We start from the raw sequence: 26,096 nt of genomic DNA on the forward strand, positions 1-26,096 counted from the left end.
AAGCTCTTGAGTAGCGAATAAGTTGGAAGACATAAACACCATAAGTAATTACAACATAAATAAGGAAAGTTGACGATGGAAAAGCTAAAGTCGTTTGTCATACAATTTAGTTGTTAATTGGCCTTTATCGTCTATAGTCAGTAAAATATCTAAATATGAAGCAGGTATGGCAGACTCGTGAGACATGATTTTTTGATATTTTCACTCGTGCTTCGCACTTGTGAAAATATCAAAAATCCTGTCCCACTCGTGAAATAAATTCCATATCCAACTACAAAACATTGAATATCCTCTATATATTTATGCAAGCAAATTTTCATAGAATAGTTCAACTGAAAAGATTTGCAAATCAGCTTAAGTTTTGGTCTTAGCCGTAAGTTCTTTTGTAAAACGGTATCCTGGTTATTAAATCACGCAATTACTTTATATATTGATGCTGTAAACTAACCCCTTTGTTATAGAAAATCTAAAACTGACCAAGAATGTTTATTCTGTATGAGCCGAAGAAAAAAAAATCATGAAAATCTTAGAAAACTTAAGCAAAGGATAAATATAATAACACATATACAAGTATTATTTTCAAAATACTAGTGTAAAATATTGCAAAAAAATGTGTATTTGTATTAAGTTTAAAAAATGTAAAACAGTTAAAAATCTGAATCAATTTGGAAGGATAAAGATTTACCTTATCAGCTGAAGAGGAATTTTCGTGAACAACTTTCATATCACCAGGTTCGGGTGGATTAGCTAGAATAACGACGCCGTTGCTATGTGTCGGCAGGTAACATATTTTCCCAGCACATAGTTTCAATACAAAGCGATACATTTTCCCAGGTTCTAACAAGAGTCCATTAATATGAACCTCCTGATGAGCATGATTGTATGTGTAGTCTTGAAGGACACTCCAATCATCTAAAAATATATTATGTTGTGTTAAACAGCTTTCATTAACAATGCAATCGTTTTATACCACGCAGTAATTATGTAAACTTAATAGAATAAACAACTACATTTCTATGTTTTGAATTATGTCAAACTTTGTAAATAACTTACCGTCGTAAGGGTATTTTCTTTCGATAGAATAGTACATATCTGGTGCGAAGAATAAAGTTTCTTCTGAGATTGTCCAGTAAGCATTCAAAGTGTCAGTAGAAGACTGAAAGTCGGTTTCGTTCGTGCAATTTACGCTTATATCCTGTTCAAAAACCAACAAACAATCAATTAGAATATACAACAAAAATCACATAATGATTATTTTAATAGTAACCTGCAATATTGTTCAAGATGAAAAAGAATTATCCCAAATGCATTCTTAAAGGCAAATAACGTACCAACTCGTGATGAAGTACACTTTGATTTGTGTTTCGTCCTGAAATATTCAAAGAAAACTTTTGCTTCATAAAAGCATCTTATTTTTAATCAGGTTTCATTGCGATATACAGATGGCAAGATTTGTAACATAGAATTTTTGTCAAAACAGAGCTAATTTAATTTTGCGTAGTCTTATGTTTACGATTCTCTCAGTGGTTTATTTGAGTTATATATGTATAATCTACACAGTAAACAACTTAAAGAAGATATAAGCTCAAAAGTCCATTTAAACAATACAAAGTGGGAGCAGAGCAAACAAGGACCTCCAAAAATATCAGAGGCCGGATAAGGTTCAATGGAAGAGCCAGAATCCCCTGTCGACCGGTCACACCAGCCTTGTGTTCCTTGTCATGATGGACAAGCGGAAAAATCTAGACAAGTCAGTGTGTAATAATGGTCTAATAATTTTTATGAAATATTTCAATCAGCATTCGACCTCTGAGACAAGGTCATTGAATCGACCATAAAATTTGCGAAATATTGACTTTAAACGAGACTGCTGATATCCCTGTTTCTTCACCTTGTTTGTCCATAGCTTTCCTTGTTTTCGACATTGTTTGCATGAGAGCATGGTCTTGTGTATTGAATCAGACAGGAGACATAAACTCCATATGCAGCTGATAGGGGTATATTGTTACATAAATAAAGGAAGTCGACGATAGAAAAGTTGAAGTCATCATATTTATCATAGAGTTTTGTTGTTAGGTTATCATTAACGTCTTTTAAACGTAAAATATCCAAATATGAAACAGATGTGTCAGACTCTGTGATATCTATAATTTCAAGTTGGCTGGAAATATATCGAGTTGACGCTTGAATTAATGGAAGTAACTATTGTTAATTGAAAATACGTCGTCGATATACATCAATCGAGTTAAATCCACAGCAATCGTTTTCTTCTTCTAAGTAGAAGTTTTTGAATACATTTTGATTCATATGAATACAAAAATAGGCGAGCTTATAAAAGGGCGCAATTGGTACCTATGGGAATTCCGACAGATTGTTGAAAGACTTTATCTCAAAAAACTACATAGATATTGTCAATCAGAATCTCAGGCGTTTTTTCAATGTACGGATTACTTTTGTGCACAGTCAGATTTTTTAACAAAATAATTTTGCAAATGAACAATGTCAAGTAAGTAGATTTACGATTTTTATTCGTATTGAAAAAGCAACTGTCTATGATGTTAAAAAGCCTGGACATGAATCTGTAGCTAGGAATGGTTGTATAAGGAGGTTTTGAAAAGTCTTCCGTTTTGATGATTTGTGATTTCAAAATTTCTTAAAGTTCTTTTAAGTTTTTAAGTATGCACATCTGATGTACAACACTTCTCAAATATATATATATATATATATATATATATATATATATATATATATATATATATATATATATATATATATATATATATATATATATATATATATATAATATAATATACATTTTTTTCTTCACTGCTGTCAATATCTTAGCGTAGAGTAAAGAAAGAGGCTTGGAAGAGCATTTACTGGAACCCGCTATGTTTCTTTGTAAGGATTTTTATGTAGTTTAGGAATGCAGTACAGTACAAAAATTGGATTACCGTAAAAATACCCGTTATACGGTAAAATCCATACATGTCCTTTAAATTTGAATTAACATTAGTAAAAATAAAAGTCTATCACTTTCAGTATATTTGACATCCACTGATGAAAAATGTATACATTACAGATTATATGTACCTGATACAATGCATGGTTCTCCATCAAAAACAGATATGCCAGACAAAGAGGCGTTCTCTTGAACAACTGTAATTCCATCTGAGGTCACTTCAACGCTTCCAGCAGACGTCACGGCAGTAATAGTAACGTAGTATGTCTGTAAAATATTCATATATTGAGAAGGAAAACAGTAAAAAGGATTGATCATTATTATTGGTTAACGCCGAGTCGGCAATATTTCAGCCATATTTCGGCGACAAAAGAAAAAAAACTTAAACATTCAGGAAAGAACCTCTACCTTGAAAAATTCCAAAGAAAGCCCCTGCTCAGTATGGGAATTATTCTTCCCGACATCTCTATGTAGAACAACGTCTGCAGCGCCAGGTGATGTTCCTACTTGAAATTTGTACGTTACATCAAGGTATGCATGGGAAAATCCTGTCCATCTTGCTGAAAGGCTAGTTTTGGAAGACGTATAGTCAATATCTTCTACGTCCTATTTGTTATATTAAAGAAATAAAAACATGCATGTACTTACTATCAACAGCAATCTGTAATGCTCTCTGGTTTAGGAATATTAAATAAATGATATGTATTAATGCCAACAATAAAAATAACAAGTAGATACTTACAATAAAACGAAATTCTGTGTCATTCTAAAAGTGAAAAAAGATGCATTTGATATTTTTATCCCTCGTTTAAATATAAAAAATTAAGATGTAATTGACTCTACACAACATTTAATCTCACTTAAATGCCATGAGGTTATAATCATTATGAAAAGAAAACTTTCTGACTTGAAAGCATAAAAAAATCTGGATAATCTATGATAATATATAATATCTTTTGTAGAAATTGAAATTTTGATGTCTATAAAATATACCACAATATCCATAACAATCCCAGTTGATGGAAGCTGCAAATTATGGATATAAGGTTCTGAAACACCAAACACAGAGAGACCAGCGGTGTTTTCTGCTTTTATTGTGACGTAGTACGTGTGGTTACCTTGAAGTTCCCACTCTGTGTCATTTATAGTGATAGCAGTACATGTTGGTGGTTCTGTTAGAATACAGGTACCACCTGCCTTTGGTGGGGAATAATTCTGAATCTGTGTGCCCGTGGGAGTATGACCTGCACAGTGTTAAAAAAGGGATTTCTCAACGCTTATTTCAAATACTTTTTTCTTCAAGAATATCATCTAATTTTTCAAAAAAAATTTAAAAGGTTGTGGATTGTAAGTACTTATGTAAATGGTAGCTCACCGACAGCGCATTGAAGAGATGGAAGAAAAGAATCCTCTGCATCTGTAAAACTGCTTGAATTCCAAAAGGCTATAAGATGTCCATTATGATAGTTGATTTTTATTGGTGGAGAGAAAACTGGCGGCGTTATATCAACGAAACAAGGCCCTATAGACTGATAAAATATGAAATCCTTCACTCAAGTTTTGTCTTTTCTGACTAAGTAGTTTATTCAGGAGCAAAATGTAAACATTTTACCCAGAAATGCATTATGTCTAGTTTGATAATAACTGACCAAATGGTTCTGACAAAAATTCAGAATGTGAGAAATTTACAGACAACACATGACAAAAAGCAAGACACATGAAAGAAAAGTACTTTTGGATCACAAAAGCTTCGCCATAGACATCTGCACTTTGTTCAGTCAAAACAATCATAAAACATAGATGTTTACCTGTATGCCTTCAATATTGGACCTGCTGATGGTTTTTATAATGAAATAAAAAGGTTCCCCCTCTGGTAAATCAGTATGCCTCAGGTGAATATGACGATGTTGTTTTGTAGATCTAAATGGAAGTATATCTGGAGCTGTGCTTCCTGCTACTGTGCCTAAGCCAACCTCATAATCATGGATGTTTGATTCATTGGCGGACCATAACAGGGTGATCTACATAACGACAGAATTTATGCTTTTGTGTACAAATATAGTTATGGGTATTGCGGTATATTTTATAATAGTTCTAATATTGTTTATAAAATCATGGTTTGTTTTAACTCATTTATATAAAAATTTCAAACAAGGAACTGAAAAGATGAAAAACATACTACATGTAGCATTCTGTCATTAATATTTGCCTGAGTGCCAATTAGCTAAATATAAATGTCTTCAATGCATTTGTTCAATAGTAACACGTAACTATATATGAGCTATATGTTTGTGCTTTTGAATACATACATGTGATGATTTAGATAATACAGGGCTCGATATTCCGGGCGTTTTTGAAGTATTTGCACAAAACACTGATCCATTCACTTTAACATATGAACCATTTTTGTGGTATTTAATGGGGTAGATGTCCACGTCAGATAATGGTACGGCCTTGCTCCTAGTTATCAAAGTATTTTAAAATTACAATATATTTAATATTTTTCCCAAATAAGGTCCTATCAAATCGAACAAAATTTACTTACACGCAATCTTTTGTTGGATTAGCAATTAAACTTCTGTGCCTGTTTCTACTGACTAACCAATAAGTTGTTTTCCCTACGTCAGTTACTAAACTTTCCCTAACGTGAGCGTTGGTAATGTCTACCTCTGACACAGCTGGTACTGCAGTAGTTACTGTGACACCATCAGAACAGACCGGTTTAGAAGGCTCTAGAGCTCGATTGAAGGCGACAACACAAACGTAATACGTCCCCTCAGTGGCGACTGTGTGAGTTACATACGTCTCATATGTTTCTTTAAACTGTAAATACAAGCATTCTTAAATCCAGCCACAAAAGTAATAAGTTCATTTCTTTAATATTAAAATATTTTAATAAGTATACATCATATTTTTAGGAGCACTGTTCAAACTTTGGAAGTATCAATGCAAAACTTACAAAAGGGTCACTGGCATCTAACTGAAAAGCATCTGCAGGTATTGGTTCTGAGTGAAAGCCATACATGTAAAACAAGACACCACTCTCTTTGTCAAAGAAGCCGTCCCAGTGAGCGTTCAGCGTCTTACTTTGTTGGAAGTCCACCTCAGCAGTTCCTCTGATACCATCTTGTACAGTTCCGGTTTGTGGGGGTGAAATATCAACAGTTATCTGAAGAATATTGAACTTCAAGTCAATTTTTATTGCATGCATTTTTAATTTATATTTTAAGCACATCTTAACTTTTTGATATGTGTTTAACAATTTAATGCATCTTTTAAAATATTTTCCTATATATTAAATAAATACTATATTTTAATTTTAACTGAACGACTTATTTCTCTCTTTGAATTACATATCCGTCCCTGTTCCTTTATACCTTCTTCGTTAGGACTGAAGATAACAAAGCTTTGTTTGTCGCATTAACCTCCAGGAAATAATCAGAATCATGTGCAGCAATCTCTTTGCCAGGAATGAGTCCACCATCTCTCTTTACTTCGAGCTTTACTTGAAAATGACGATGATAAGCTCCCCAATAGTTTGTTTGGTAACATTTGGGTCCTCTGCTATAATTACCATATTTTTTAACACATTCTGCAAAGTCCTGTAGAGAAATGAACTCAAATTATTATGCTTCTAAATTCAAATTCTATTGTTGGTTCTATAGAACAGCATTTCGGTGAATAAGAGCCAAACAAAATACACGTGATGCATTTTTGGCATAGACAAGGCATTAATAAGTATGAGAAACTATAATTATTAAGTTGAAGAAAGGCTTACTTGAAAGTAAGATAAGAATGGGAGGAATAAGATTTCATGTATGATTTTTTTTCCTTTCTTCACTGAAATATGGTTGAGATATTGCCAACTTGGTGTTACGCAATAATCAATCAAGTAAACAGCTTTGATAATTCAAGTCTCTTAGAAAAAATAGTTAACATTTTCTGAGCAATCTAAAAGAATTGCACTAGCAAAACTAGTCCCCTACCGGCCAGTATAATCATGTTTCCATTAAAATTTGAAATTGCCATAATTCCGCCAAAAAAATCATCAAAGCAGAACAAAAACTTTATCTATAACTCATCGAGGTAAACTCACATAATAAAAATCTGCTCAATATCTTCAAGTGTTTAGAAAAAAATGCGACAAACCTTAAAAATTGAAAGGGCCATAATTCCTTCAAAATCATTGAAACGGAACGAAATGCAAACATCGAGATACACTTACTCACCAAACATCGGTTAAATATCTGCAAGCATTAAGGGGGAAAGAACGAAAAACAAAGTGGGACAGACTGACAGACACAGACGGACGGACGAGGAGGAAACCTACAGTCCCTTCCTGTATTATCGATTGGAGACTAAAAATATATTTCCATCTTTCTTTGGACTCGCTTACACGCTCCAAATAAACACTGATAAAGAAATGTGATTTTCAACATATTTTTAAGAAAAGATTGCAACCCTTTGTATACTTATTGTGGTTTTGGCATTATTAAGAACACATGGAAGATGAAAACTTTTTCTTCGCACTATGTGTACGTACTTGAGACGATCCTTGGACAAACAATTCTTCGTGGCCATGAATAATAATTTCTCCTGTAAAATTATCATACAACTTCCAGTAGATACTATCTAGGCCACTGTGATAATCATACGCCAACCATTCAATTCTGAAATATACAGATTAATCAATTAGAAAAGAAACAAATACAAAAGCATATTTTCATGGCATCATCTAGGTCTAAGACTGCTTCGTGATACTGGGACTTGATATCAGGAAAGATGGTGATGTTGATTGATTGAGACATTCGTAAAAGTGTATCTTTTTCACTTCTTTGATACTGGGTATTACTTCTATTACGTCTAATATTTGAAGTGGCAGATAAATAGCAATTGAACATTTGTTTTTAGAATTTACGTCATTTGCGTGAAATCCTCCAGTCTGTGTACGCTGACGTTTAAAACGTCCCCTCGTGTTAACCACAGGTTCTCTATAACCGGGGGCGAGGCATCTCGGTAAACTGTGACAGTATCATTCAAGGTTTTGTTAAAAATGTCTACAGCAACAACTGTAATGACTGCCTTGTCGCCATCAGACCAATTCATTGTAAGTAACTCAGACTCTTTGGATATATCGTACACTGAAGCTAACGGTCTGAAATCTTTTAAATTTCCTCCGTCATAAATAGAGTACTCTGTCTTAAAAGCAACACATCCTGTAAAAAAAAAAACAAAAAACGAAAAGACATGTTACAGAATCATGATCAAATTTTGTGTTTAGTATTTAGTAATCTAAAAAATTAAGACTCCAACGAACCGTTAACATTATTGACTTTAGTGACGGGTCGCTGTCCAGAGTAATCATCGTAACTCTTCGTAATTCCATAACTCGGTGAAATTTCATCAAGCCATTTGTTATGGTCATGCAGAATATTTCGAAATCTCTTTGTCCATTGTACATTAACGATCTTTGTGTCATCAATCACCCACGTGTAGTTTGTTTCCTCAGATGCGCTTTGGACACGCGTTACGTGGAGTGGGTTGTATGAGACACGAGAGTCACTGTCGTACAGAACAAAACGCCTGGTTGTTTTAAAATTTCCAGCCTTGTCATAAGCTACCAGATGGATGGAGAATAGACCTGCAGTTCCCGGAAGTCTCAATGTTTTCTGGAACGGAAAAGTATGAAATCAATTTTTATCAACGTATTACAAACAGAAGGATTTCAAGAAAAATGGTCACAATTAAGAATTAAAGTCTTACAGATGATTCATTAAGGTAAATGATTCCAGTTCCATTGTATTCGAGAAGTCTATCTTCTTGCAAAATATTATTTCTGCTAGAGATGATCAATATCTCATAATGGTATTCTTTTATTCCCGCAAGATCGTCATGCCAATCATTCCATGTAATTGTAATCATGGGCTAAAAGTTAAAGTTAAAAATTAACAATCTTATTTATATACAATGTATAACTACTAAACATTGCATTTAAAAAAGTTAGATGCATTTAATTTTCTTGCTAATACTGTTGACATTTCTCCGAAAAGTGAAAATTCATAAGTAGATTTTTAAGAAAAAAATTAAAAGCAAATGATTAATTAATGAAAGTTTTAAAGAGAATAAATATATAATAAAAGTAATAAAAAATAATTCTACTAACGTATGATAAACTTTCATTACAAGCAAGTCTTACATTTTCTGTCAGATCGGGTACAACAAGTGGATCTTTGCAGTCATCATTTATCTTCATATTTATCAAACAATGGTAAGGTGGAACAAAGTCCCAACGAAAAACGTTTTGTAAAGTTTTGGTGGTTCCCACTAGATAATGGGTTTCATTGACATTTTGTTCTCGGTTTTCCATTATAAGATGTCCTCCTATTTTGGCCTTGATGGTGAACGTCATCCTAGAGTTGAAATATACTTAGCTAATGTATAGATGGGTCATTCAATACAGAATACAATTTGAAATATTGCTGAGCTTCTACCATATACAATATTTTTAAAGAGTTCTTACGTATCTCCAGTGCTGAAGGTGAAAGGTTTCGAATTAGATTCCAGAGAAAAAATTCTCTTGCATTCAAAAGAATAAGTTGCTGGTTTCGCTGGTGATGCTTGGGGACAATTATACACATAGATGATTTGTGACATTCTGGGAACTACAACATGAAATAAGATTATTTTGCTTTATAATGTAAAGTTTTGAAAGTATAATTTTAGAGGGAAAAATTGATTTGTGCTCTTTTCATCATTTGCGTATTACTGTAAGTGATGTTGAAAACTTGTTCCGCTGTAGAATTCGATTCCGTCGATGAATTGAAATGGTCCATTGTATCCGTCGTATTTATGTTCTTCAAAGGGTCCAAAACAGTATATGTATAATTAAGGGTAGTGGAGGCATCTATAATGCCATAGACAAACGCCTTAATGTAATGGTCTTCATCGCTATGTGGCCTTTCCTTCAATAAATATTTGGCGTCCCATTTTGTTTCTGCAAGATTCCAGTCTTTGTAATTAGTCCAAACGACAGGGTGAGGTCCAGGGTCTACCGAATGCGATGGGGTGGTCAACACATGGTGGTTATCTTTTAGCTTGAAAAGGTTTTGGAGAATATCAGCATACTCTGTCACTGGAAACATTACCAATGAATACCTCATTAATTGGTGTCTCTTATTATAGAGGAGATCTACATATATATGGAATTAAGCTGAGGAATTCTTACTCACATAAACTTGTTTTTATTTTAAGTCATTTTGGCCTTAATTTTACAACATATATTTTTATTATATGATTTTCTTTAGAGAAAATCCTGACACCTGTATTGAGGCACAATGTGTTAGACAAGCATATTGATAAAGAAAGACTGTATGACTTATTACTATCGTAATATCATACGCTATAAATTTTCTGATAAATAAATTGCTGCACGACCAGGCTTTATAGTTTTATCGATATAAGACTTTACTTCTGTCAATTTTGTGTTGTTCACGCTTGTTTTGATCCTGTACTGTATACAGTTGTGGTCGCCAACTTAATTTCTCCTTTGGAATGAGATTTGGCTCCGGGGCCATAAAACTAAGCTAATTAGACATGTTATTAGACATGATGAGCTCACTTTTGATCTCAGTTTTACTTTCCCATAATAAATTCCTTGCGTAAAAGTGAGATTGAATTCAAAAATGACCTCTTCTAAGTTTTACAGCCCTAAAGCCAGGTATTTTAGATTGAGATTATCAAAATCATCGTTGCTTTGTCAAAAAATTAAACTTGTTTTTTTCTGAATCAAAACATGGACCTTTTCACTTTAATTATGTACAGTCTTTGTAATTCTTTTAACTAACTTGTAATAGCTTAAGTACGAAAGCCTATTAGGATCAATCTGTGGGTAAAAAATTAAAAGGCGATATAACGCCTTTTGAAAATTCGTATTAACGAGAAAAAAAAGGCGTTATAACGGGAAGTGAAAAGACGTCCTTACGCCTTTTTCGCGTTATAACACCTATTTTTACAAGGTGTTACTACGCCTTTTTTTTGGTCTATAACTTTACGATATAAAGCCTTTTAATTTTTTTTCTCCATAAAGTGAGTCTAATAGGCTTTATGACAAAGAAAACCTTAGCAAATTTAAATTTATTCTTGTACAAAAAGATAACTCAAGATTCATATCTAGATATATTCCCAATTTATAAATATGTCTTTTATTGTTACTGAGTAATCATCCAAGAATTTCTCTCAGTCAGGCGAAAACAACATGGTCAATCTTTACCAAACTCTAATTCTAGTGCCCTCTTTCGGTAAATATTTCTTTAAAATCTTTTCGGTAAACTTTCTATAAAATCATCTTTTAACGAACGATTGGTCACAACACCTTAGCTAAGTCCAAAGACTACTTGGATGTCATAAATTAATACTTTGTTCACAGTGTCTGCCAGTGAATCCCTTTGCACAGTTGCAATTTTCTGCTAGCTCTCCATCACAGTAACCGGGGTAACATCTCGTACTATCATTCCGCCATGAACAAGCCTCTGGAAACAGATTCAGTTTGTTATATTTTTATTTAACTAAACGCTTAAAAAACTATTTGTCCAAAGAAATATGTACCATGCAAATTTTACACCTTACTATCAAACAAGATGTACAGAGTGCATTTCTACTCTCCTAGCATTAAAGACAACAGTCTTCAATCTCTTAATGCAATAACTGCATGATCTTTCACAGAGAGATTATAATTGAAGAGATCTGGCAAAATATCAATGTATATTTACACGTTGTCAGTCACAAGCCCGGGTATCACTTATAAAACTTAATACACCAAATATATTCAAACTATTCTCACGCTTGCTAGGATCAAACGCCGCATACGGTGTAATCTTTTCTCTAAGATTTTATTTTGTACAAATATAAAGAACGCATAAACAAAGAAAAAAATTGAAATTTACTTCTCCAAAAAGTATGAGCACTATTTTCATTTTTATTTATACAATGGTTAAACTTCGGTTATCATTGTAGTTATTCATCATTTAAGTCATTCAAATGCCTCGTTTTTTACTTTGGTACCATATTTATACATCAAATACACCATTGTTAAGTTTTGAAATGTAAAATATTTATTTTTCTTTGTTGGTGCATTATCAATTTTGTCTAGTGTACATAGATAAATTCTATTGAAATCCAACCAAAGCTGAAGGAATAGTAGAGTTTTAAAAGAATTACACAGGAATTCCTACTTTTGGTAACTGCAATACTGGTTGTCAAAAAACCCATATTATTATGAATTATGTTTATTATTATTATTGTATATTGGGTACTGTTAAAGTGCAATTGTGCTTGAAAATGTTTATATGATTTAGGGATGTCAATTGAATAAAGAATTGTCAGTAGGTTAAACACAAGACATTCCGAACGATTCACCGGTTAATCGTATCAAGTTATATAATGGCTTAACCAAAAATATAATCTTCAAGCAAGTTACATTTAATTTTCATATAAAATAGACTAAAAACGACGATATAATATTCTCTTCATACTTATTCTTATATATTTTGTTTCATTTCAATTGCAAATTAGCAATGAAAAATTCACTTAAAAACATGAATCAGAGACATTGGTAATTACACACCGTCATCTTGCATTGTCACAATAAAAATCAGAATAAAATCTGAATTTTCATTTAATTTACAGTTTGCAATATAATTTGATAGACAACTGCAAAGGTTACTTAATACTTAAAAAAAAACAACTTGGCGCTTTCTTGGCGATTTAATGTTTAAAATTATAGCCAAGCTCTAGCTTTTACAATGAAAATATCTTGAGGAATACTATAAAAATATTAGGATTTCCCATTGTTTGTGATTATATATAAATTTTATCAAAAGGGATGTGTTTGTGTTTTTCTTATCTCCAAGCCTTTTTTTTTTGGGGGGGGGGGGACTAAATCACACAATGACTTGGATATAAATGATATCATTAACATGGGGGGGGGGTGTTTTATGCTGCATAACTACACTGCAAAAATAGTGTGAAATGAAATAAGGAAAAAGCTGCTTTTTAAAATGTAAAATCTGATATTTCAATGATTTTTTTTAGTCAAAGTATCTGGAATTCCATTTTGATTTCGATCTTTCATTGATAAATCATGAAGCTTCGTAATATAAAGTGTAGAATATGAAAAAAAAATATCTATTGAGAGATTTTTACTGAATAGAATGGTAAGAATGTAATAAATACATATTTCAGTATATCACTCACTTCGACATTGTTTTTTATCGTCACTTGAAACATATGCTCTGTAATAAGGCTTATCCATTACAACTCCTTCACAGCTGGCACATATCGTTGAAGCAGCAGAATCAGAACAGTGCATTTCAATACAATTTGTTATCGTTGGACAGGCTAAAAAAATGAACAGATTTGCTTAAACCGTTCAAAAGAGATAATGAAAAGTAAAAAAAAAAAAAGATAAACATGCATGAATTAAGCTTAGGTGCTATCGAGAAAAATGACAAAACTACATGTTTTTAAAAAGTATACAATAAAAAAACTGATTAGTAAAAATTTTATTATAAAAAAAAACATATAGTACAGTACTTCATTTCAAACGCTCTTTTTTTTTAAATTATAAGATGTAATGCTACATTCCCATTCAATCTGCAAGATATAATCGCTGCAATACATATTTTTCATACAGTTACTATCTATTTTGTTCAACGAGAAAAGCATGCGGAGAGTAATTTCTGGCATTGCTATTGACAAAAAAGAGGTTTTATTGTTTTAATACCTATGCATTTAGATCCAGAGCCGTAAAAATAGTTGTTGCTGCAGCTACACCTGTTCGGTGATATGCAATTACCAGCCGGGTACATGTATTCCCATATCTGAGCGCTTCCAGATCTTTTAGAGATCAAACTCCCTTCATTACATGCCCCCTGAGCAGTTGTCCTTCCATTACAAATCGCTGAAAAATATTTTAATCATGAGTCTTTTTTTCCTCTTTCCCCATAAAATGAATTTTTAAACATATTTAATCCGAAGGTATTTTATCTGCAGTAAAAGCTAAAATAAGGAGACGAATTCTTTATGTTGGTGTATGGATTGGCGTAGGGAAATCTACTAGTTTGATGTTAGTCCAATTTGATAGCGACGAAATAAGAGAGCTGATTAATGTAGAATATAAAGTCAATGACAAGTATTTTCAATGCTATTTGGTTGTTTATAAAAATGATTACTAAATCAAACAAGGCCTGTAATATACATTGGTTACATACACACATTTATAAGGAAAAAGTTATCACTCTCCGAATTTTTCCTGACTTCATTTAAACACAAATAAGAGGAGATAGCAATGTTCATACGTGCAATCCATAATAAGAGTATATCCATTAAACCTTACTGACATATTAGTGTTACTGTTTCTTTCGAATCAATATTTCTTATATTTACATTCACGTTAAATCAATTTATATATCTTTTAGTTTGTGTAGAAGTATATGACATTAATCCACGGAGATAGCAATGTACATGTAACTAAATTTGAATGCATGGATGATTATATAGAATTATAAGATGCATATCATATCGTTGAAATATTAGATAGGAGAGATATGAATTTTCGTGCCCTTCGACATCTTACAGTGATTCTGGTTCTGATTTCATATAGAGATGTCGCGTGACTGAAACTGTCTTCTAATTACAATTAATTTTACTTAGATTGAAAGCCATATTGGTCTAATTTTTCTTCAGTACTACATATAGTGTCTATAAGAACTTGTTTATTGTTAACTAATAAACAAATAAAATATACATTAAAACATGCTTATAATGAGAACGCTTATAATGAACTGACGCTTAAAGCTAAGCGATTTTCATTCCCCGTGGCTTAAAATATATTGTGAAATTAAAGGATATAAGGAACTAAGTTTATAACAAAGCAAAATCGTCCATCCCTGACATTTCGTTATAAGCGTGTTTAACTGTATATACGTTACCAGAGCAGCAACCACTTGAGGTCCATCCTGAAGCACATACATATCTATAAACGGTCTTCTGTCTGTGAGTAAAAGAGATTATCAAAAGTTTCATGTTTACAAGGTTAAGATTACGGGGTTCGAAAATGTAAAACTTTAAAAGACATAACTTTGTATTTTGAGAATATATAGATGGCATTCATCTTTTGTACAAAGATTGCTTGTTACCAAGATTTCTAGTCTGTAATGATTCATTTTGGACAAGGCTCAGAAGTTAAACGTATAGAGGATTGAGCTGAGTATGAAGTTGATATTTGTTGACTGGACCTTGACTTTTTAATGCAGGATTGTCAAACGTCATACTTTCACACTCGACACAAAGGTTGCTTATGACCATAGAGGTTGTAATAACTTTCAACAACTTATATTTCAACAAGATTATGATCACAAAAAATTACAGAATGCTTTTTGTAGGATGACAGGCTTCTTTCAAACTTTCCTCAAGCATGCCCTTTGTTAAGTTGTCCTGCGAGAGGTTTAATCCTATTAAGACACTTCTAGTTTTCCGAATTTTTTCTCAATAAAGAAGCCTTCACTCTTCCACGACCTGAACATCACTTGCATCATTTGTCCAAATAAAGAAATGAACATGACTTATTATACCTCTACTGTTATTACTTTATATAAAATGAATACCATGAGATATGGAGACGGTAATCAAGCTCAAACGTCCTTTAAACAATACAAATTTGGAGCAGAGCAAACACGGATTCTAAAAACACCAGAGGTTGGATTAGGTGCCATGGAGGAGTAAGTGTTCCCTGTCTACCGGCCACATCGCCGTGTGCTCATTGTCATGAGCGAGCAAACGGAAAAATCCGTAGACAATTCCGTTGTGAAAATAATGGCCTAACAATTTGTATGAAAAACGCCTGTCAGTTTTCGACTTAATGATAGATTGTATTTGCTGACTAGGTCATAGTATTGACTATAAAATTTGCAAAATGTTGAGTTTAATAAAGACTGTTGATATCCTTGTCCTATCCAATTGTTTGACAATAGCTTGCCTCGTTTTAAAAATTGTTAGCACGTAAAGCATGTTCTAGCGTTACGAATCAAATGGGAGACATAAACACCATATGCAGGTAATAAGGGTATATATTGTTATATATTGATAAAACGTCGTCGATATATCTAAATGTTGAATTGAATGCCACGGAAAGATACTTTTTCCTTTCATGTAGAAGTTTTGGAATAAATTTTGCTTCATATGAATACAAAGCAAGTCTGCTAATAACGGGGTGCAATTGATACCCAAGGGATTTCCGACAGATTGTTGGAAGACTTGATCTTCAAAAACTACATACATGTAGATACTGTCAATCAGAAACTCAAGCATCTTTTAAATATCAACTTCGAGGTACTTGTGTGTACAACCAGAATGCTTTTTCACAAAATAAATTTGCAAATGACCAATGACAAGGTAAGTAAATTTACAATTTCATCTTTATATGAAAAGCAGCTGTCTATGATGTTAAGAAGCCTGGACTTTAATTTATTTAATTAATTTTTGGAATAGTTGTATAAAGTGTCGAAAAGTTGTATGTTTTGATGTTATTGGTTTTGGTAAAATTTTGTGATTTCAAAATTTTCTAAACTTTCCTTGGAGTTTTTACGTATCCACACCCGATTTACAATATATTGTTGAAAAGTACTCCTGAAATTTCTCCTTCACTGCTGTCAATATTTTTAAGTGAGGAGTAAAGAAAGAGGCTTGGTAGAACATTTACTGGAACCCACTATGTATCTTTCATTGTAAGAATTTTGTGTAGTTTAGTAATCCAGTTTAGATATGGTAATTCAAATTCACTTTGTTGAAAATATTAAAAATATTTAAAATGACATATGATTTTGAAGAATTTCTTCCTTAGAATTGGAGCTATGGGTATAAGTTGGATTAACATTTTCAGAATTAAATCCCAGCACCTCAATAACAGAGTAAATTTAATGAGCCTCACAAACAAAAAAAATATTGCTACCTGCTTTGTCAGCTGGGACCAGTACGAGGGGTTATCAAAAAGTTCCGTGGACTAGCGCCATTAAATTATAACCGCTTTAGGTACATCAATGAATTTTAACACATTTAGTTAGCATTATCTTTACTATCTATAGAATAAACCATAAATCATAACTTTTATTTCTTTTTTTCAATAAATTGTTAGTGTTTTTGTAAGCAATAGAATGTCCAGGCGGCGCAACCTCAAATATGACGTTTTTTTCTACCTGAGTGTAACTGAGAAAAACTCTTTTGATATGAGCATTTGTCATCAAAAAATCTCGTTATTTCAGGCATGTGGTACGACACAATTGTTGCGAAAAATTTGAAATTTTTACCCCATTTTGTAAGTTCTATGAAATTTATCGTAAATTTTATATGGAGTTTTAAAAAAATTAAGGGCTTGAAAATGACGTCAAAAAGGGGGAGGGATTTCTTTTTCGCACCTGAAAAAAACTGCCATAGACCTAGGTAATGTTTAAATGGGCTACAGAAAAATAAAATGCACCCAAAGTACTTGTTTTAAAAATTCCCAAAAAGATTCAGAAAGATGAAAGATGCACAGTTAATGTCGGTTTGTACTCAGGGAGTCAAAAGTCAGTCACGTCTAAAAGTGACATACATCATGTGTAGTAGAAATTGAAGTCCAACAAACTTAGTATTATGGCATAATTAAGTGAGGATCTTTCCCTATGTATAGATCTACTTACAACATTATATGCATTAAAAGCAGCTGTTCATGACATTGTAAAGTTATATAAACAAGACGGGCTTAAGTCCCTACTTAACTCCAGTTAATCTCATCAAGATAAGTGAATGAGGTAGAGAGGGAGCGGACATTGAGAAAATGTGACGTTGTCGGATGTCATGAAACTAAACGGCAACAGCGCCGGGTGATCATATAATGTCTTTTTTATTTTAGTATAATTTGGAAAATTATCAACGTATTAAGCTAAAATTTTCAACATTTCTTAAACTTTTGTTGTTTTATGTTTCTTATAAATTTTGTAAGCACAGACTACATAGTATTAATTTTATCGTATCAGTCCACGAACTTTTTGATAACCCTCGTACATATTGATCGTGTAATCTATCTAATTTTTTTTCACTTCTGAATTATTGAGGACAGAAGGATAGATGGTTTTCATATTACACCTCAGTTGCGAGATTTCAACATCCATCAGATACTTTTAATTCATTCTGACAAAGTGTCGAGGTCTCATGTTTGGACCATAACCATAAAACTGTCTATTTCCCTGAGAAGGCACTACTTTCCCCATCTGAGGACTACTCCCTGTAAAGTCAGAGCTACTCGCTGGGACTACTCCATTATTAATATTCGTTAATATTTTTAACCAATCAAAATGCTCATTGGGCGGAGCGTTTAAGGAAACTCGAGTCTGCGACATAATGTTATTAGCAATGTAAGAATGACGTTAAAACATTTCGTTGGCCTTTTCACTTTTCATGCTATTTTCTTGCAAGTAGTGTGAAAATGTATTTATATGATGAATTAACAGTGATGTATAGCAGTAGAACTTGAACCCAGGCAGCAGAAGGGTATGATGCAGAAGTGGTTCAAGTCTGCCTTGATATCCCAAATGGCCAAATGACCAAGTCACTTTGGAGTATTAAATTAAGAACAACATACCCAAGGGCCACAACGCTCACCTGAGTTACCATGGCTTTTCTGTTCTTCATCAGCAGATCTCCTATTTCCTATTATGACTCTACCCTAGCCCCGATGGTCATGAACAAATTTGAATCAACACTACCTGTGGATACTTCCACATTAATATGACTAATCATGACTTTGCTGTTCTTGAGAAGAAGTTTTTTTCAAAACTTTTTCCTATAAATTCCAATGCAAAAGTTTGATCGTACATCGTGGCGCCACCTTACCCCAGAGGGTCATGATTTGAACAAATTTAAATCGTAAACAACTAGTTCCTGGAGTTGCATCCATACAAATATGACTAATCATCGCTTTGCTATTCTTGAAAAGAAGATTTTTTTTTCTATATTAGACTATGTTTACTTATTGTGCTCCCACCCTAACTCACAATTTTCAATAAATTTAAATATACACTACCTAAGGATGTTTTCTTGAAAACATGACTTATCGTGGCTTTGCTGTTCTTAAGAAGAAGAATTCTAAAGATTTTTCTATATGTTCCTATGTAAAACTAGTTTACCCAATGGACCCTCCCTACTCAAGGGGTCATGATTTGAGCAAACTTGATTTGACACTACCTGAAAATGCTTCCATATAAATATGACTAATCATAGTTTTGCTGTTCTTGAGAAGAAGATTTTTAAAGATTTTTTTTCCTTTATATTCCCATGTAAAACATTGATGGCCTATTTTGGCCCCATCCTACACCTGCGGGTCATAGATGGAACTAACTTGAATCTGCACTATGTAATCAAGCTTTCAAATAAATTATATCTTTTCTGGCCTATTGGTTCTTGAGAAGAAATATTTTGAATGATATCATTAAATTTTCAACAATTCTTAATTATCTCCCCTTGAAAGAAGATGTGGCCTTTCATTTGAACAAACTTGAATTCCATTCGTCCAAGGATGCTTGGAGGCAAGTTTGGTTGAAATTGGCTATGTGGTTCCGGAGAAGAAGTTGAAAGTACAAACTCAACGACGACAGACAATGGACTTTTATTCAGAAAAGTTCATTTGAACCTTCGGCTCAGATGAGCTAAAAAGCTTTGGAAAACAATTGAGGAACTTGTTTGGTCTTAAAAAGCTCTTGGAGGTTGTCAGAGTAAGAGGTTATTTAAAAAAGGCAAAACAACCGCCTTCTGATAGATTAATTGTGTAATTGAAATTTTAAAGACTGGCTGGTTCTGATTTCCTCTGCAGTCATAGTTGAGTTTTTAACAATTGTATCCAAGAACTTTTATTAAAATCAATAAACTAAAATTTTCACAATTCAGGTTAAAAACTAAAAAAAATTGGTATATTCCACTTTTCATTCTGTGTCATTATTGAAACCACTGAGATGACATTTCAGGCTTGCTTTTATACGAAAGGAAATCACGAAAGTTATAACTTGTAATCTGGACATGTTTTAATCTTTCCACAACGAAAGTTTGTTAATGAAAATGAAGTCCTCATGCAGCTTTGATTGTCTTGTTTATTGAATACCAGACTGTATAATAAAACAATTATGGACTCTTTATGTGGTCAATATGATTTGATATTCACCAGAAAAATATCAGTATTGACCTCGGCTTCGCCTCGTAGTATCTCAATACAGTTTCCATGTATTTTAAATAAATACTAGATAAAACGCTTTTGAAAACAATAAGAAAAATAAAATTAAAAAAATTCATGAAATATTCCTTTCCGATTTCATTTTTATTTCACTTATGCTTATTGTCAGGAGGAACCCGCCCCCTTACGTGCCTCTGGATTATCAAAATCAAAAAATCCTTCTTCTAGCACTTATTTACAATTTATTTAAATTGTAAAATCCAACCCTTAAAAAATTACGCAAAAATTCACCTTTGTCGTAATATAAATTACACAACGAACATAATGTAATAAAACGTTTATTCATTTTCCACTGATTTTTCTTATTGGGCACATTGGAATTATGTTTTAAAAGAACAAATTATGTAATATCCCGGGATTACTCCAGCATGCTGGAGGTTCACGGCGAGATACTTTTGACTTGGCGCCGCGTAACTACTAGCATCCATTATAAAAATTCTCGCCGCTGAAACCCCAGGTGGAAATAAATTGTTTAATTAAAATTCAGGCTTTAAACATTAACGAATGACACGAAACAATAAAATATTCACTATTTGCGATAAAACTTACACAGAAAACAATGTTAAACTATCTTATTAACGATAAATCCATTATTTTTAAAATCGAAGCAGAAATGAAAACAAGTCGTCTGTGTGAAATTCGGGAATAGAATGCAGAATATCTGACGAAACGAAACTAGTTTTCCGCTATGAAGTCATTGAAATTTTCGTTTTCTGACTAGCAATCCGCAAAATTAGCATGAAGTCAAATCGAAAGTAATTTTGGTGACAATTGGAAATAATGACGATTTTGATCAGGGACCTATATACTAACGGGATAGGCAACTCTGGCAAGTCTCGCGATATATCGTAAGTTGCGGGATTTCGTAAGTCAATTTTAATTAAATATATCTCTTTTACTATCAAATATTTCAGAATAAAATCTTAATTTATCTATCAAAAAATTATTCAAGATTTGTTATTAGCACTGTTTTTACTCCTTATCTTAGAAGTAAATACGTTTATTTAAAAATCGGTGTGTGGCCCTGATCGGCCGTATTTCCGAGAAATCGCCGATTTTGGTGGTTGTTACCTAATATCTAAATTATTTTATAATATGTGCTTTAAAATTTATTAAATATCCATTCCGATACACAAAAAAGAACATATTACATTAATCAGAAAACAAGCTTTTGACTGGGATAAAACGTAGTTTGAAAAACTGACAGTGTTGTGTGTGCCGTTTTGGGTAAATAAACATGGCGCTGAAGGAGTTGCCTATCCCGTTAGTATATAGGTCCCTGTTTTGATTAATGAACAATGATGCATACTGAATAAAGTGGATTTTAGGATTTCTTGTGACCTTTATACCCCATGTAACACGTAGGTACCTGAGAATTACTTGTTTACAGTTTATTTCACGCATTATATGTTCCGCCATCTCAGGCGGAACGAGCTCGTTAGAATATGGCATTCGGATGTACCTAGGCACGTTAACCGAGGCTCTTACTTGTAGGAGTATCCCGGGATATATATATATATATATAAAGCACAATTTACAACAACTCTTAAACTAACATAACTGCCCTAAGTGAAGAAATATTAATATAGAAAGCACAAAGAAATTTACTTTTATAAAAGTGAATTTCTTTGTGCTTTCTATATTAATATTTCTTCACTTAGGGCAGTTATGTCAGTTTAAGAGTTGTTGTAAATTGTGCTTTATAAATAGAATTAATTTCATTACAACGTGTATTGGTAACGATCCTCTAATAAAACTGATGTCCAAATAACTGTATCTCACTTCTATTCTCAATGACCGTGTAGTGTAGGGCAGCGCTGTGAGAATTCCATCGGCATCGAAAGCAAGTTTTTTGACTTGCCTAGATAGCCGAGCGGTCTAACGCGCTGTTCCTGTACTGCTAGGAGACAGATTCCGTAGGTCGAGAGTTCAACCCCGGGCTGGAGCGGAAGTGGGTATCCTTATAAAAGTGAATTTCTTTGTGCTTTCTATATATATATATATATATATATATATATATATATATATATATATATATATATATATATATATATGGAGAAGGCTGTCTTGTCCACAAGCTTCTCTGGTTTATATAAAACAAATTGTGAAGCTAAATTTTAATTTTTCTAAACTTTAAATATGCTGTAATTTTACTTTGTCTTTCGACATCTCCACCAATTAAACAGACCACACTGCACGGTGTAAGCAGTTGAAGTTCTGTGCGAAGTCTGCACCAAACCACATCTGGAATATTGAAGACACAATTTCAATTGAAAACGTACTTTTTGTTCCTTGATTTAATTTAATATTTAGAAAAAGGATATTTTTAATTTACATAGAAATTACATTTAAACCAAAAGCAAACAGTTAGAATATACACTGAGGAAATCAGCAAACTTGCCGGTTTACATAGTAATACCTTATAAGTGGAATTTAGAGGTTTATGGTGCATAGAAAGATAACGGAAACCTCTTAAGCTGAATAAATTGTTAACGATATTTAATTTTAGTGATTTCAACACCCTCGCTAAAAATGCCAAAATTAAATTCTCAATGAAATTTCTGCTTATACGGTAGTTGAATCAGAATAAGAGATGGAATTGGGTGGATGGTTGGATGTACTATGTTTTAGTAAAATCGTTCTTAATCCAAAAGCGTGCACTTCTTATACCTACCAGATCACCTTAACCTAAAGCTGCTACATTACTCGTCAGAGTTCACCGTCCCCCTTTTTATTTTGGATAGACACTTGATAATATATAAATCGTATAATAACCTTCGGTACCAAATCATTCTCTACATTGGACTTATTTTAGTTATACAAAAGGTTGTAAGAAAGGGTTATAATGATGAAGTAGGGAAATTTCCTGACGTTATATTACTAACTCTCATGTCGCCTAGGGTGCACCTCACTCTTCATATTCTTGTGTTTTTTGGTATTACTTTGAACTTTGCCATTTCTCCTCCAATAGACCCTTTAATACTTTTTATTAAAAACCTATAATTTCATAGTTCATGGCTTTAGAATACTTTTATATCATTCAACCAGTTGGATTACTATATGTAGATACTCAAAACCGAAATACCGTTCACGGTAGCTCAGTCGTTAGAGCGCTCGCTCCGTGATCGGGAGGTCGTGAGTTCAAATCTCGGCCGCGACTGACCTAAGTCGATAAAAAATGGGTAGCAACTGTTCCTTCGCCATGCGCTCGGTACTTTGAAGTGAAAGTTGCGGGTCTTTTGGATGAGACCTTAAAAACCGAGGCCCCGTGTCACGGCAGGCGTTGGCACGATAAAGATTCCTCACTGCTAAATGGCCCTGAGTGCCGAGTAAAGGTCAAAATTTGAAACCCTTCACCGGTATATGGCGACGTCTCTATATGAGTGAAAAATTCTCGAATGGGACGTTAAACAACATACAATCAATCAATCACTCAAAACTGAAATAGTAGAGGCCATGATTTGTAATGGATGATAATTCCAAATTAGCTTTTTTCTGCAAGAAAACACTTGATTAAACTCTGTTTAACAGGCTCTCAATTAATTTTTTGTATTGCTATTTTTCAAAGTTTTGACACAGTATGTCTCAGTCCAATGTTTCAAGCAACTTCAAATGTGAGATTAGCAAAGACAATCAGCCATTGATCCTTAAGACTCTCCACAAGAGTCTCTCCAAAGACTCTCCGCAAGGTTAAACCAAATGGTGACGGATATCCATTTGTACCATTCGATTTCCCTTTCAATATTTGGATATGAAAATCGTCACGTTGAATTTAAAGTTCGATATTTATATTACAAATGGTGCATAATGATAAATAGTGTACAAATACCAATTTATTACGCAAAATGTCGGCGGTCAATATTTTGTAAAGATCTCGCTTTTATATTCATTAACGCACAGTTTCCAGTAATATAACGAAATCATTACAAAATGAATTTCTTAAAACAACCAATGAAATGTATGGAGATAACGAACAGTATTCAAGCTCAAAAGTCCATTATACAATACAAAATAGGAGCAGAGCAAACACGGACCTCCAAACATCAGAGGTGGGATCAGGTGCCATGGAGGAGTGAGGATCCCCTGCCGACCGGTCACACCCGCTGTGTGCTCCTTGTCATGATCGGGAAATAACGGAAAAATCCGTCGACAATTCAGTGTGTAAATAATGGCCTAACAATTAGTATGAAAAACGTCAGTCAGCATTTGACTCAATGATAAATTGTATTTGCTGACAAGGTCATTGTATCGACCATAGAACTTACGAAATGATGACTTTAAACGAGACAGCTGATATTCTTGTTTCATCAACTTATTTGTCAATAATTTACCTCGTTTTGGAAATTGTACATACGTAGAGCATGCTCTTGCGTATCGAATCAACTGAGAGATATATACACCGTATGCAGGTGATGAAGGTATATTGCTGCATAAGTAAGGGAAGTTGACGATTGAAAAGTTAAAGTCATCACGTTTATCATAAAGCTTGGTTGTTAGATTACCATTAACGTCTTTTTCAAGTAAAATATCCAAATATGAAACAGATGTGTCAGACTCTGTGGTATCTTTTATCTCAAGTTCACCCGGATATATCGCATCGACATAAGAATGAAAATAGCCATTGTTAATTGACAATACGTCGTCGATATATCTAAATGTCGAGTTGAACGCCACAGCAAGTGTTTTCTTCTTTTCATGTACAAGATTTTAGATAAATTCTGCTTCATATGAATACAAAAAAGGTCTGCTAATAACGGGGCGCAATTGGTACCCATAGGAATTCCAATAGATTGTTGGAAGACCTGGTCTCCAAAAACCACATAGATATTGTCAATCAGAAACTCAAGCATCTTTTTAATGTCAACTTCAGAGTACTTGTGTGTACAATCAGAATGTTTTTTTAACAAAATAATTTTGCAAATGACCAATGACAAGGTAAGTATATTTACGAGTTCCATTTTTATTGAAAAAGCAGCTGTCAATGATATCAAAAAGCCTGGACTTTAATTTATTGTGGGGAATGGTTGTGTATAAAGTTGAAAAGTCGTAAGTTTTTAAGCTGTTGATTTTGGTAAAATCTTGTGATTTCAAATTTTCCAAAAGTTCCTTGGAATTTTTAAGTATCCACATCTGATTTACACCACTTCTCGAATATATTGTTGCACAGTACTCTTGAAGTTTCTCCTTCACCACTGTTAATATCTTAGTGAGGAGTAAAGATAGAGGCTTGGTTGAACATTTACTGGAACCCGCTATGTATCTTTGTTTGTAAGGATTTTTATGAAGTTTCGGAATCCAATATAAATATGGTAAATCGAATTCATTTTGGTTGTTTGGAATATTAAAAATATTCAAAACTGACATATGATTTTGAAGAATTTCTTCCTTAGAAAGGGAACTATGAGTATAAGTTGGATTACCACTTGTAGAATTAAATCCAAGTTACTCTAAAATACATTTAATATAATGAGCCTTACAAACAAAGACAATGTTGTTACCTGCTTTGTCAGCAGGGACCAGTACGTACTGATCATGTAATCTATCTAATTCTTTTTTCACTTCTGGATTATTGAATACAGAAGGATAGATGGTTTTTTTTTATATTGCCTCTCAATTTTTTAATGCGCGATTTTAACATACATCTGATACATTTAATCCATTCTGACAAAGTGTCAAGGTCTTCTTTTTCATGTCTGGCCCATCGCCTGGCGTAGTCCTCTACAGAATCCATGATATTTATGAAATTCTTAACCAAGTTAGGTAATATTCTTTTCTGTAAAATTTTTAGGCCACATTAGCTCAAGTTTTAGCAAATTTAAA

General features: G+C 33.1%; 1 protein-coding gene across 1 annotated transcript in view; it reads right to left on the reverse strand.

The window, feature by feature from the left end:
* Positions 1-26,096, reverse strand: part of LOC133185758 (uncharacterized) — a 52,550-nt gene that overhangs the window by 15,281 nt on the left and 11,173 nt on the right. The window contains exons 2-23 of the mRNA XM_061321058.1: positions 13,743-13,919; positions 13,214-13,357; positions 11,377-11,490; positions 9,729-10,094; positions 9,483-9,624; positions 9,159-9,372; positions 8,726-8,887; positions 8,280-8,631; positions 7,881-8,178; positions 7,506-7,632; positions 6,340-6,564; positions 5,922-6,131; positions 5,508-5,785; positions 5,272-5,422; positions 4,771-4,983; positions 4,338-4,491; positions 3,956-4,206; positions 3,371-3,568; positions 3,094-3,229; positions 1,332-1,369; positions 1,054-1,195; positions 686-912 (exon numbers count right to left, since the gene is read on the reverse strand). Coding sequence (XP_061177042.1) covers positions 686-912; positions 1,054-1,195; positions 1,332-1,369; positions 3,094-3,229; positions 3,371-3,568; positions 3,956-4,206; positions 4,338-4,491; positions 4,771-4,983; positions 5,272-5,422; positions 5,508-5,785; positions 5,922-6,131; positions 6,340-6,564; positions 7,506-7,632; positions 7,881-8,178; positions 8,280-8,631; positions 8,726-8,887; positions 9,159-9,372; positions 9,483-9,624; positions 9,729-10,094; positions 11,377-11,490; positions 13,214-13,357; positions 13,743-13,919 — 4,319 coding nt within the window. The remainder of the gene's footprint in view (positions 1-685; positions 913-1,053; positions 1,196-1,331; positions 1,370-3,093; positions 3,230-3,370; positions 3,569-3,955; positions 4,207-4,337; positions 4,492-4,770; positions 4,984-5,271; positions 5,423-5,507; positions 5,786-5,921; positions 6,132-6,339; positions 6,565-7,505; positions 7,633-7,880; positions 8,179-8,279; positions 8,632-8,725; positions 8,888-9,158; positions 9,373-9,482; positions 9,625-9,728; positions 10,095-11,376; positions 11,491-13,213; positions 13,358-13,742; positions 13,920-26,096) is intronic.

This window comes from Saccostrea echinata, unplaced genomic scaffold, assembly GCF_033153115.1.
Source record: "Saccostrea echinata isolate AGI-Se365-2 ecotype Australia unplaced genomic scaffold, CSIRO_AGI_Sech_v1 ptg000012l, whole genome shotgun sequence".
Lineage (NCBI taxonomy): Eukaryota > Metazoa > Mollusca > Bivalvia > Ostreida > Ostreidae > Saccostrea > Saccostrea echinata.